The sequence below is a fragment of the Salarias fasciatus genome, chromosome 7, assembly GCF_902148845.1.
Source record: "Salarias fasciatus chromosome 7, fSalaFa1.1, whole genome shotgun sequence".
Lineage (NCBI taxonomy): Eukaryota > Metazoa > Chordata > Actinopteri > Blenniiformes > Blenniidae > Salarias > Salarias fasciatus.
In genome coordinates this window covers 14,860,446-14,873,926 of record NC_043751.1, presented here as the reverse complement: position 1 = coordinate 14,873,926, position 13,481 = coordinate 14,860,446, and the positions used below count along the sequence as shown (strand labels likewise).

The 13,481-nt window shown below is 46.2% G+C and overlaps 1 protein-coding gene across 3 annotated transcripts in view; it reads right to left on the bottom strand.

Moving 5' to 3' along the window:
- Positions 1–656: 656 nt before the first annotated feature.
- furinb (furin (paired basic amino acid cleaving enzyme) b) overlaps positions 657–13,481 on the bottom strand; it is a 79,409-nt gene continuing 66,584 nt past the window's right edge. For all 3 annotated transcript variants that reach the window (XM_030095359.1, XM_030095360.1, XM_030095361.1), the window contains exons 9-16: positions 10,414–10,626; positions 8,107–8,207; positions 6,388–6,491; positions 4,361–4,478; positions 3,955–4,134; positions 3,567–3,694; positions 2,781–2,909; positions 657–1,571 (exon numbers count right to left, since the gene is read on the bottom strand). In XM_030095359.1, the coding sequence (XP_029951219.1) occupies positions 862–1,571; positions 2,781–2,909; positions 3,567–3,694; positions 3,955–4,134; positions 4,361–4,478; positions 6,388–6,491; positions 8,107–8,207; positions 10,414–10,626 (1,683 nt within the window). In that variant the 3' untranslated portion in view covers positions 657–861. The remainder of the gene's footprint in view (positions 1,572–2,780; positions 2,910–3,566; positions 3,695–3,954; positions 4,135–4,360; positions 4,479–6,387; positions 6,492–8,106; positions 8,208–10,413; positions 10,627–13,481) is intronic.

Here is a 13,481-nt window from a genome sequence, read left to right as displayed (position 1 = left end):
ACTTTCCCTCACAGGTACATTCCCAAAGAGCTTTTACTCCGTGGTACAAGCTGCGCACGGCTCAACCTCAGCCTCATTTCTTTATTCGTACCCCACAAAGCTTCCGAAAACATAATTCATCGCTCTAGAATTTCTCCGTAACTTTGACAATGACCTTGTTAGCCTGCAGAGACGTGTTGTGATGAAGCCCGTTATTTATTAGTCGATTCAGGTCCCTCCAAAAAAAAATCAGGATCAATTACTGAGACGACCCGCACTTATTTTGTGCCCAGCATACATTTTACGGCTGTGTATTTTATTCCACAGTCTCAAATGAATACTTTCCTGCTGTCAGTGACATTAGACATTTATTAAATGTGTTTATTATATAAAAAACGGGTGAACCGCAGCTAAATCTGTGAGGTTAGATGATTTAATACTTTGGGAGACGATGATTCTGACCCGGACTGGAGCGGTGAGAGAGCTGCAGGGTGTTTTATGTGCTTGACCTCTGCCTGCTGCTAAAACGCAGGATACTTAAAATCTATTTCTTGCAAGTACTCAAGCTTCAGATGAGGTTAAATTAACAACAAAAAAAAAAGATAGTTGAAGCAAAAATAAGTCAAATGGTTCCCAAAGAAATAAATGGCAATAAATAAAGTATCAATTTAATCAGATAAATAAGCAAATTTAAATAAATAGACGAGCAGATGAGGGCGGCGATGGTTTCAGTGGACGAGGTGCTGACGGGACAGTAAGGCCTGCGTTTTGTGTGTGTGTGTGTGTGTGTGTGTTTCCTCTCATCCTGTGCGCTTCTCCGTCATGAAGCAGCTCCACTCAGTCCGACCTGACGGCCGCCGCCGCCGCTCGGGAGGCGCGGGGTCAGATGGAGCTCTGCGTCTTGATGAAAGCGGTCCTCTCGCTGTGGCCGTCCACCTCCTCGCTGTCTGATTCAGACTCGCAGCCGATCCGGTCCTCGTCCGCCCACACAGTGGGGATCCCTCTGTAGCATATCCGCGCCTTCCTCTCCCGTCCCTGCCGGAGGCCGAAACCGAAGCCCACCCGCGTCCCCCCGCCTTCCGAAAACCCGGAGGGCAGTTTGGTCCTCCAGCCCAGAGAGGCGCCGCCCGAGCGCATCTGCAGCAGGAGGAAGACCCCGGCGAAGGCGGCCAGGATGAAGGCACAGCTGAGGACGGCCGCCACGGCGGGGAGCGGGTTGGACGGCGGGGCGCCGAGCCCCGGGGGTTCCTCCGCCTCCTCGCCGCGGTGGTCCGCCGCGGCCGGGACCTCCCCCTCCGGCTGACCCCCGTCCGCCCGGAGGCCCCCCGTCAGAGGCGACTTCCTCTGGACCTGGCTCTGGCGCAGGCAGGAGGTGAAGACCAGGCGGCTGTGCGGCGGGCAGGACAGGCAGTCGGCGGCGCCGGGGCCGGAGCAGGTGAGGCAGGCGGGGCTGCAGGGCAGGCAGGCCTGGACGGAGGACAGGTCCACCCAGTTCTCCAGGGACAGGTTGAGGAGCTGCGGCCCCGACGTGAAGCCGGGCGGACACAGCTTCACACAGCCCTGCAGGAAGAGCGAGAACCCGGGGCTGCACTCTGCACGGAGACAGAAGAGCAAGGAACGAAAATGAGAGCCGAGAACGACTCACCAGCCCCAGAAAAACAGCCAAATAACGAGACTCTCGTCCCATTTACTGATTATTCAAGTACAGCTCTGAGTAATGAGCGTCCAGAATACAGTACAGGAATAAAAAGTCCAGCTCGGCGTCAAGTGATTGCTTCTTTTGCGAAGCAAAAATAATTCAACTAGTAATAATTTGAGACACGAAAGAGCCAATTTCTCCTGTTTAAAAGCTGGAAACATTTGATGTTTTCCTCGAAAAGAATTTAAATGGAAATTAATCACTAATAACAGTTTAGTGTGTTTATTTTTTTAGACAACTGCATTAATCGACCGACGCTTTCAGCCTGAATAAGGAGTGTTTTTGATCAGGAAAGGATGTTTGTTTCGATCCCTGAAGAAATGAACGACGAACAGCTCAAAGAGAAACTTGAAATTACTGCAGTGGTTTTTGTCCTTGAAATGTGAAATGCGACTTCTTATGAACATTGTTTTTTTTTTCGTAGGAAGCGAAGGTTATTTTTTAATTTTTTTAAAGAAAACTAGAAACTTTACGAATAATAAGCATACATTGGTATTATAAGTAAATAGAAAGAAAAATGTTCATTTTCCTATAATTTAATTCTCACGGCAAAATATCCCTATTTTTCAGATTGATTGCATTTTGTTTCACACTTTATAGTATCTCTATGCTCACACGCACACACAGTTTAAAACCTTCTATACTGAGAAGGACTGAGTTGACTCTAATTAACTTCAAAAACATTCAGTTTTATTTTTAAGATATATACCTGCTCATAAACTGAATCATCAAGAAGTGTGGAATCACTGAGACAAAAGCTTCTCTTTCTATCTTCTGTTTTCTCAGAGAACGCCGTCCTCACTGTTCACCTCTCGCTCTGAGGCAGTTTCTTTCTCCCCTGCTGCTTTCAGCACTTCCCACACTCCGGTATGACATATGGCGATGTGCACAGTCATTGTGTACACAAATGCAGATGCACGAGAGGGCTGTAAACGGCCAATCTGTATTCACGAGATTTGCTTTTCGGCAGTTGGAATCCCCGACGGGCTCTGACCTAAAGCCCCGTCTTGACACAACACCTGCTCGCCGGCGCCAATACAAATGAGCCCGGGCGGCGCTCGGTGGCTCCGGCCGCGGGCTTCCAGGAAGCGGACGGCCTCACCGATGCAGATCTGCTGGGCGTCGAACGTCTTGCAGCTGTTGTTGGACGGCCGGGGGAAGTCGGGGGACGACGGGTTGACGGCGCTGGGCCCGGTGCCCCACAGGATGAGGGTGAATTGACTCAACACACCTGAGAGAGGAGAGAGGAGAGAGGAGGAAGGGCGTTAGGAGAGAATATCAATTTAGCACTTCTCGGAGAGGGAACAGAGAGAACTGGCTCGGGAGAGGATATGGGGGTGGAGAGAGAGGAAACAAGAGATGTGAGCGGGCCAAACATAACACTGGAAGAGGATCAACACCAGCAGAGGAAGAGAGGCGTCCCCATCGCATTTCCCTCTGCAGCTCAGAGTAAACAAAACCAGGAGAAAACTCTAGGATGTAACATCTTAACTCTTCTTGACAATATGCTGCCTTTTTGCCTTTTGAACTGAAACGCTGCCCACTTGCTGGCATGAAGAAATATTCGCTCACAATATTGACATTCTGATAATCAGAAACGTTGCCAAAATGTTTTTTTTTTTAATTATTTTTTTTTGCAGTAAAAATCACTCTCTGCCTAGCGGCTGTTAAATCTTATTGCAAATGTGTTTGAGAGAGCCTCATCCCCGAAAACCAAAAAAACCTCAAATTAGATCAATGGGGAAAGTAATCAGACGGAGAAAAAGAGGAGCAGAGGAGAGGATAGTTAGAGAAGCAAAACACAGAAGAAGACTCCAAACGGGGGAGTCGGTGTAGGCGTGACATGATGTGACGAGACTTAACAATTAGCGAACAGGAGCGGGGTTACCATAGTCACGTCCATTAGCGGCCACGTTTTCTATTTCCAGGGTCCACTCGCCCTGAGGATCTTCGTCCCAGGAGTGGGTGGTCATGAAGGCCCAGTCGTTGAAACCTTCAGCGGAGAAATCGTTTGGCCTGAAGGAGAGAGCAGATACAGCACATTTGTTGTTGTTGTTTTTTTTTTTTTCTTATGTTTGAATCCAGAAAGAGTGTTTTTCCCAAAAGTACGCCTGTGGGAGCATCTGTGTACAACTAAAATTGAAGTCCACACAAACACACACACACACACACACGCTGAGTTTATCTGGGCTTGTGGCACAGAGAGAAAAATAAATAAATAAAGGGGACATTTATATTAGAGTTGAGCTGCTGGTGTGCCGTGTTTGACTGTGTACCTGGGGAACAGGAGGGTGGAGCGGGTGCCCAGTGGGCTGATGAGATGAATGGCCAATTTTCCTCTCTGGCTGTGGGAGAGAGTGAGGCGAGCCTGAACGTGTTCCAGAGAGCCGACGTACTCCGGCCGTCCCCAGCAGGCGTCCACGCTCTTGCTGAACACCAGCTTGTTTCCGATGTCTCTGCAGGTTTTGACAAGTGGAGGCGAGAACAGTTAATGTTGTGTCGCCGCAGAAATGGACACAGACAATAGCGCCGGGCTACAGATTTTAAAGGCGGAGAGCCCCGGCGCTCCGAGGAGAACGCTCTGACATCTATCACGCTGAGAGGGAAGGCAGAGGAGCGAGGGCTTTTAATGAAACTAAAAGTCTCTGTGCTTCACACACAGCTCCGAGTCCTCGCTCTAACCTCGGTTCAGACAGCATGGCGTTGACACACTGGTGCTGCAGCCCCACTGTCGTCCAATTCTTCGCCAAAGCCACCATCGCACCTGCATCCAGGAGCCCGTAACCGTACGAATGACTCACTGTGGAGAGAGGAGGAAGGAGGGAGGAAGAGCAAGTGACATGTTGGTGGGTGGCAGCGAGGAATCTGCACAGTGAGAGAAATGACAACCAGCAATCCTCTGGAATAAAGCAATGCGGTACTCGAGCCCGCGTCTTCCCGAGAACCTCCGGAGGTGTTACAGCACGAAATCTTTCCAATAATTGTGACCGAAGCTCTGAGGATTGTTAGCAGTATGGCGTCTTTGTGAACGCATTCTTGAAGAAACGCTATGAAATAATTTCATCATCTTATGTAATAAAAACCAAAACAAATGAAAACTGGCACTCATCCGAAAATTCATTATTATTCTATAAACATATATTACTAATACATGTTCTTTTTATATCGCACTGTTGTATAAAATTCCTTTGAATGTGGGGAGCCTCAGGGCTCTTAATTTGAAATGAGTGATTTTATTTTGAAGCCGCTGCAGAGAGCCGAGGCATCACTGTTGCGACTTGGACCGGTGGGCGCCAGAAAGTTGCCCCCTTAGCGATGATTCTCTTTCTGCATGTTGCACAGACAGAGCAAACATCCTCAATCCAGTTCCTCTCAGCACTCCTATAAAAATAGGACCCGACTTCAGACTTCATCCTCATAAAAGACAGAAAACTCTCCAGAGCTCTGCTTTCCACCCCGTTTTCACCGACTCGAAACAAACCCTTGTTGTGCGCAGCGCCTGCAGCCGGCGTCCAGGCTGCTGCCGGTAATTTCGCTTGATGCTTTTCTTCTCAGGATGGAAATCCGACAGTTGTATTGATGGCAGTGATACCAGTTGCACTGGGATAGGATGTTAATTCTGTGTTCTGTTCTGTGTGGAGCTATGCTACAAAGACATTCTCTCTTGGATTAAGAAAATATTTCTATTCTGTTCTATGAACGAGTTGAATAAGCTCTGCATGAGTTCCTTGTGTGTTTGTGTTGTTCACTCCGATTTAATCCCACAGTTCAAAAATACGCCTGCGATTAATCGGTGACTAACTCTCCTGCAGGCTTGAATATGAGTGTGCGGTTGTCCGCCTCGAGTGATGGACCGGCGACCTGCTTTACCCTTTCTTTCACCCAACCTGGGACTGGCTCCAGCATCCCACCGCCCTCAGGTACAGACAAGAGCGCTATTTAGGATAAAAGACGGTGTGAACCATGAGTGAATTCACCACAGTCAATGTTTCACTCCTCTGTCTGAGCTTGTAATTACACAATTATACATCCCAGTCTGTGGTCAGTAATATTTGAAGGACACTCTTAAAACAAACGCACCGTTTAATGTGCCGTAATTATCCATCTCAATGGAAAATCTGTGTAAACACTGTCCTTTCTTCGTGTTTTGATGGCACTATCCAGAAGTGAAGGTGTGATGTTTTGCAGCTCCTGCAGGCTACTGTTCAAGGTCTGTAGCTCTTGTATGGTGTAGCTGGCTCTTATTTTCACTGTGACTATTTCTTTATGAAAAATTGACCGCTTTGTTCAAAGACGGTTTCTTTTGATGGGAATATAGAAAACAGGAACGATGGTGTACACATTACTACTGAGCTACTGCGCAACAAAGCAATAAAAAGACTGCATTTCTCCTTCATCTAAAGCAGCACAAAACACCAAAGATCCCTGCAGATTGTGTGTGTTCTGCTGCAGATAGAATATATGTAGATTACTCTCAGGCAGACGCGGCTGCGTCGCTGGAAAATTACGGAGTTGTCAAGAAGCCAAGGTAAAGCTCACTAAAAAAAAAGAAAGAAAATCTCGTGCACAGAACATTTCTTTGTTTCATCCAATACTTGACATTCAAGTGCATCAAAGAGATTTCCTTTGCTCGGGACTGAGACGTGAACTCGGTGCCATCCCAAACCATCTGCGCTCCATTAGAATGAATGATTCCACCCTGTCTGTACCTCGGCGCCCCACTCCGTTTGTTTTCCAGTCTCCGGCGCTGAGGTGCACGGGCTGGGACGTCCTCACCACCAGGTGCTGCATGTCCCTCCAGGTTAGATTCATGCTGCACAGGAAGGAAAGGCAACATCAGCGTATTGACTTTCTGTCACATTATAGCTGAAGACACTACTTTCTACATTATGTGCATTATGAGAGCAGTCGGGCTTTTTTTTTTTTTTTTTTTTTGCTGACCTCGACTGAACAACAACACAGCGGTCAGGAGACTGTAGACACACCTGAAATAAAATCCATGCCAGAGTACAAAGTGAAGATGATCATGGGCTTTTAAAATACGATACTGAGAAGAGAGGTAACCCCGAGGGACGGGAATGGGCTAACATTAAGGTCTTAGCATTAGAGTAAAACACCGGTATTCAAGGATACAGTGTGCTAAAAGGTCAGGGAACACAGCAAAACAGTGGATGCAGCACTGTGTCCAGACCTTTCTGTGATGATAGTTTCTAATGAGATGTGGGACTGAGGGACGGAGGTCACCTTCCACGCCGCACAGGCCCCGTAAAACACACTTTTTTTTCAAATAGATTTATTAAGACACACATCGCAAACATCCATCAGAGAAGCTTTGGAGTTGCCAGAGAGAAAAATACTGTTCTGTGGGTTAAGATAATCAAACCATGAATCACGGCGCTTACCGAGTGCAACACCACCATCGACAGAAATAGAAACACAGAATTGCACCGAGGCGCATCACCTCCGCCGCTCTCCACATCAGCATTCACATCTCACGCTCGCTCATGTGTTATTAATGGACAAGATCCTCCCGATCCACTCAATGTCACCTCCGCCAAGAGTGCAAGGGGGAAAATAATGAAATAATAAAACGCCAATAAGCCAAAACACTCAGCCTATTAAATGATTGCATCTCTGTGAATTCCAGTGCGGTCCCAGTCCAATGAGCTCGCCGCAGTGTTATTACTGCCTCCTGTCAGGACGGAGATGCTGCTCACGAACAAACAGCGACTTGATGTTAAAAGTGAGCGATAGACTTCGCGCTGGAAACCTGAGCTCTGTCAGTTACTGCCCGTCTCCAATGATATCGTATGTGACAGAGCTGAGATAAATGACAGGGGAGGCCCGGGATATAAGCCTGAGCGGAGACCAGCCTGGGAGGTATAAGACTGGGTTTGATGTGACGTCTGTCAGATAATTCTAATGTGGAAATCAGAGGAAAAACACATTCAGAGGTCAGATCACTGATAGGAATGACTTTACACGTGCCAGAGATGATGAAAGATACGGCCGTAAAGGAGAACACGTGAACGCTGCTGACAGGAAGTTGGATTGTAACACCTAAAGTCCTCGGTGAGCGATAATGAGAGACACTGTGGAGTTTAAAATCTTCCCTACCGGCCCGACAGGTATTCAGATGTGTGTGTGCGGGCTGCCGCTTCTGATTTGTCTTGCTAATTAACTGATTATCAAAAGCTTAATTTGCTGTGGAGAGAATTTCTGCGCAGGGATTTAGCCAAATTGTGACTCCCAGAGGTGTCTGCACACTTCAACACGTGACTGCACAAGCGTACATGTTCCTCCCTCAAGAACACAATGGCAAACAGACCGAGATTACAATAAAATGAAAATTAAAAAGGGTTGATACGGTTATTTTCCCAATTTAGAAGCACTGATTACAGCCGTGCTGCGGAGCCGTTTGCACTCACTTGGCCTCCAGAGCCAGAGCGATGATCCCGGCCGCCAGAGGAGCCGAGGCGGACGTCCCCGTGTGAGAGTCTGTACATTTCTCCCACAAGTCTGTGGTCACCTTGGAGACGAGAACAGAGAGAGAGAGAGAGAGAGAGAGAGAGAGAGGGGGTGTAGAGATATACGGGAGGAGTTGCACATTCAATGTGACAGCTGGAGTTCCCCCCGCTCCAGCGTAAGCAAAGTTCACGGTGAGAGAGTGTCACTGTTTGACGAGGGAAAGGTCGGGGACAAATGGGAGCTCTACTGAAGCTATCGAGGGGGGCGGTGGCGGTAGAGAGACTGAATGAATAGGTAGACCCAGTCTCGGGTCTGTGGACGGCAGCCAAAAGGTCCCAGCCGGGGGGGGGGGGAATGTCAGCCAGGTCAGGGTGTGGCGGGACAAAGTATGTTAGCACTCCAGGTACACCTCTGCTCCCGGTCCCTGCCAGCGCCGGGAAGCTAATGAGGCCCGTCTGGGTCACGGCGAGGATGCGTCAGAACTGAGAAAATAGCCAGGAGCCGGGAAGAGCTGTGAAGGTTAGGGACGCATTCTTGGAGTGCAACTTCTGCCCTGACAGATTGTGGCACTAATGACCATTATCTGAGGAAGGATGTCTCCGTGGCAGCGGAGTAAACAAAGCCGGGGTGGGGGCCCGCGGACGCCGACTGTAAATCTCAGGGAAACACGAAAAACACTCCTACATCAAGGATTTAGTCCCCGGTTCCTGTTTCGTTTTTTATGTAAACGATCTTTAAGTTGATTTTTCTCAATATATTATTTCATATGGAAATGTGTAACTATTATAATTTCACACCTTTAGAATTTATTTGTTTCGTCACATACAGAATAAAGTCAATCTGCCAACAAAGTGAGTATTTGTTGCTCAGTTGGGAATAATTCACATGTGGATTGATTGTTCTCTGCTAGAATTCATTGTAAGGTCTCGACCATCCTCAGTTGACCCTCAGTGAAACAGAATTAAACTGCTGCAGAGCTTTCTGCTATTTGGGTTCTCTATTGATTTTATAACATTTTGTCAGGAGTTTAAAACTCATGAAAGGTGATTTTTTTTCTTTCTTTCCTTTTTTTTTTGTTTTAACTGTATTTGAACGTTCCAAAACCAAAACAGACAAAATAACAGATTAAGTAAAAAGAAAACAAGGTTCTGTATGTTTTGTTTTTAATAATAATAACAATAAAAACAACAATTAGCTTCATCCCAACAGTGATAATTGCTTTAAATTTGCAAACATAATTGCCAAAGCAATTACTTAAAATTTCTCGAAATTGCATCTAGAAACAAAAGAACAATCAGGGTGTAACTGAACAGTCTGAGCGATAAAAAAGCTATATTCTGTAGAGTTTGTGGTCTGTGATAACAATAATGCCTTGAATGGCAATTTGTTAGCTTTTTTGTGGGGCTTTGGAACACTGTTATTCCTTTTTTTTTTAGTATTTTTTTGTTGGAAACCATCACATTTTGTTATTTCTTTGTGCGAACAGCAGAAAGCTTTAATTACAGCGGAGTGCAGTAAAAGGCATTATGCTAGTTAAGAGGTACTGGGATTCAAATTTGTTTGTCTGTGTCTGCAGTCGCCAATTTTTTGTAATCTCCCGAGATGACAGGTGACCAAATCTGTCCACTAAATGAGCTATTTGCTAGTCTGCGCCAGATCTGTTTGAAAGGCTAGTCTGCAAATGTAGCGCGCCGACGTCCAACAAAAAACCAGCATAAATACTAGTTTTGGACAAAAGCAAATTGTGGCGGCGCACTAATACATCAAACAGCAGCCTCTGACTGCAGAAGCATAAATACAAAGCCGGAGCTGCTGTATATTTTCAAATGACTTCAATTTCACCCATTTGATGAGCAGCATTTGCTTGCCTGCAGCGTGCCTCTGGTGTATTTTGGAGGGGATGGCAGATTTATGGTTGTTTTATGTTGTTCTGTGTCCCCGAGGCGAGGCTTTCTTCAGCTGACAGGCAGCTTGAAGGAAGCATGTGGTATCTCCCCATGTCTGTCAGCTCGGCTCATTGTATGTTCCACATCAGTCACTCCGATTTTGACAGTTTGATGCTTATTTTTGATTCGAGAGCGACAAGATTAATGGAAATACACTCTCAAGCAGTGTTCACTCCGGATGTAGCGGCGTCAACTTTTGGCAAGTGGCGGAATCGTGTTTATTTCTCTAAGATCTGACATTCAACCCAACACGTAATCAAAGCCTGTGTGTTGGTGTGTGTGTGTGTGTGTGTGTGTGTTTGTTTGTGTGTGTGCACCCACTATCTGCTTCTCCCCCGGGTTTCCAGAGCTGAAGGTGGTGGCGAGGGTGGAGGAGCAGGGCTCGCTGTACCACGGCACGTTGCCGGACTGCGTGGTGCTGCTGATGGACAGGGTGTAGATGCTGTTGGTGTAGCCGTCGCAGTTGCAGTTGTCCTGCTCGCGGCCGCCGTTACCCGAGGCCCAGACGAAGATGGAGCCCAGTCCGCCGCGGCCCTGCGGCGCAGAGAGACACACACACCTCGATAGAGATGGAATCGCGGACGGAGGAGATCCAGAGAACGACGGTAACAGGAGGTGGTTGAAGTGTGAAGAATTGCCTTTGACGAAGACGTTTGTCTCACTGCTTAACCGCCTTATCATCTCAGCGCTTCCTTTCAGAGACACTGGAGCGCTTGTAGGCACAACTCCTATTAATACATCATAATGTCAGGCGACTTACCGCAGCAGAACATCAGATAACAAATAGAAGGAATGTAATTACCAAATTTACTCAGGCTGAATATAATTACAACGCTGATAAATGACAACAAGAACAATCTGGCAGAGACACTGTGCCAGTAAAGCAGACAGCATAAGAGACATACATCCAGCACGGGTGGATATGGAGAGCCGGCAGCAGGCTGGAGATCTTGGGAGAGGTTTATGACTCAGATTAAAAATTCCCCGACCATTTTAGCAAAGTAACAAAGGGTGTCCTCTCTTAACTCAGGAGCACCACAGAGATTAGTTTGCTCCATTTGTTCAAAGACACACAGACCATCTTTCATGCATTTGTCTCCAGCCGACTGGATTACTGTGACTCGCTTCTTGCTAGAGATTCATAAAAATCGATAGACTGCCTTTAGTCAGTACAAAGCACAGCTGCTGCTGTGAAACACACAAAACTGTGGAAAATTTGTTCACATTTGCACAATTTTGTATTGCCTGCTCTGCTTACCTACGACCTTTAGAATTGATTTGAAAGTTTCGCTGCCTGGAAGGCACTGGGCTTGGTGGGTCTGCTTCCTACACGGCTGACCTCCTTTCTCTCGATATGTTGCCGATTATAGCTTGAGGTTTGCTGACCAGTTCCCGCTGCCCGTCCCCAGGGCCGGGCTGCAGACGCAGGGCAGGAGGGCATGTGCTGTCAGGACTCCGCAGCCTTACAGCAGCCTCCGGGTGCACAGTGACCTCAGTGTCCCTTTCCGAAACGACTTCCAGACTTATTATTTCAGCCGGTTTTAATTGGCTCTTGTCATCTTACATCATAATGTTCCTCTCATAAACAACTTCATGGAGGCAGCAGAGATTATCTTTTGAAAACCCTTTTGTCTGTCTGTCTTTCATCTGCGGTTGTTTAAAAGTCCAAGGATGTATTCATTTGCAGAGGTCTACTAAATCAAGGTATTATTATCTGCATAATTATCTGCAGTGATGATTTTGACTTCAGTTGACTTTTTTATTATAACACATTAATTCCAAAACCATTGAAACAATGGAAGATTAATTTTTAATCAAAGTGTAAAAGCAGACACAGTGAATCTCACCATGAAAAGGACTGATAAAAAAACTTCTCTTTTTCACCTTCACGTTGAACCACGTGGGTGGACAACGGGCATTTAACATAACAAACCATACAGGGTCGCATGTATGGCGAAGTACAGAAGCAAAAACAAGAGGAGAGACCTTTGATACAACCCACACAAAAAAAAAAAACCCTTCAAAATAACACAATTAAATGGCCAAACAGAATCGATAAAGTGGAAAAATAAAACTGATATATCTCGCCCAGAGATGCTCGTGATAGCATCAAAAACTATCTTTTTTCTGTCATGGTGTTTGACAGGAAGATAGCTGTTGTTCAAGATCGCTGTTCTCTTGGTCTGCTCGAGTCCGGTGGATAAATGAGAACAGTGTCAGTGTTGGTTACAGTTATGAGAAATTCCAAAAAAAACACTGGAATACGGGCTTCCTCATCCATGTTATTGCTGCGCTGTCTCTCCGGCATGGCTAATCACTAAAATGTTAAGCTCATAAGTGTAAAAAGGCACCTTAATTGGACCTGAACGCCGACCTTAAATGAGCTTGTTCAGAGTGTTTTTTAAAAGGATTATCCATTCAATTTTCTTAATGGATTCCTACGGCTCCATCTTGCAAATGATCTCTCTGTAGAAGATGGGATAAATATCCTTCCACTGAGTATTTGATGCCATCCGAATCGAAGCGTACCCTAATGCTCGAGTCTCGAAGCTGCTCGAAATCCTTCATGTCCAATTTATGACCCGGCGCTGCCGTTGCTGCAGGTTGCAGAGGCCAGACGATAACGCGCCAGTGCCAAGGGCGATCGCACTGCCAGGACAACATGCGGCGATCCAGAGGGGTCCTGTTGTGTTGCTGTCTGACGGCTTTTTCCCCTCACCAAAACTTTATGGTATGCGCAGCATTTGGTTTTGGATATGTGATGTTCTCTCCCACTGGAAATGTAGAAGTTTTTTTTTCTTTTCTTAATTTATATGCCAATTACATCTGCGTTTGAATCTAACTGTTGGTCTGCATCAGTGAATGCTGCTCCACTTCTTTTCTCTCCCGTTCATCATTAAAAAGATGCTCCGCTCACGTCTTCATGCTGACACATGAGAAATTATGTCATTACACTTAGACAATATGCTGTATTGTTAATATTTTATTCCATCCAACCCTAAAATGGGATTCAGAGGGTAATTAACTAAACAACCTTGAGTTTGTCCTTTCTCATAGTTAGTTTCAAATCTGCCATTAGACACCAGTAGAGTGGGATTGTATGGATGGAAAAATGGACAGACACTCTCTGGTTTACCATTTGGAACAGAAATACTTAAATGTCAAGAACAACAATTTCCCCGGCTGCCTCTGATGCTCACATGATAGATTGCTTTGCGTGTATGTGGCTTCCAACGAACAGTTTTATATTTTGAGACACACTTATTTGCTGCTCTTGCGTCGGAGTTAGGTGAGAAGATCAATATGACTCTCAGGCCGATGCAATGCGTTTGAGGCTGGACCCAGCAGCTGACTAGAAGTGAAAAAAAAAAAAAAATTCCTCCTACCTG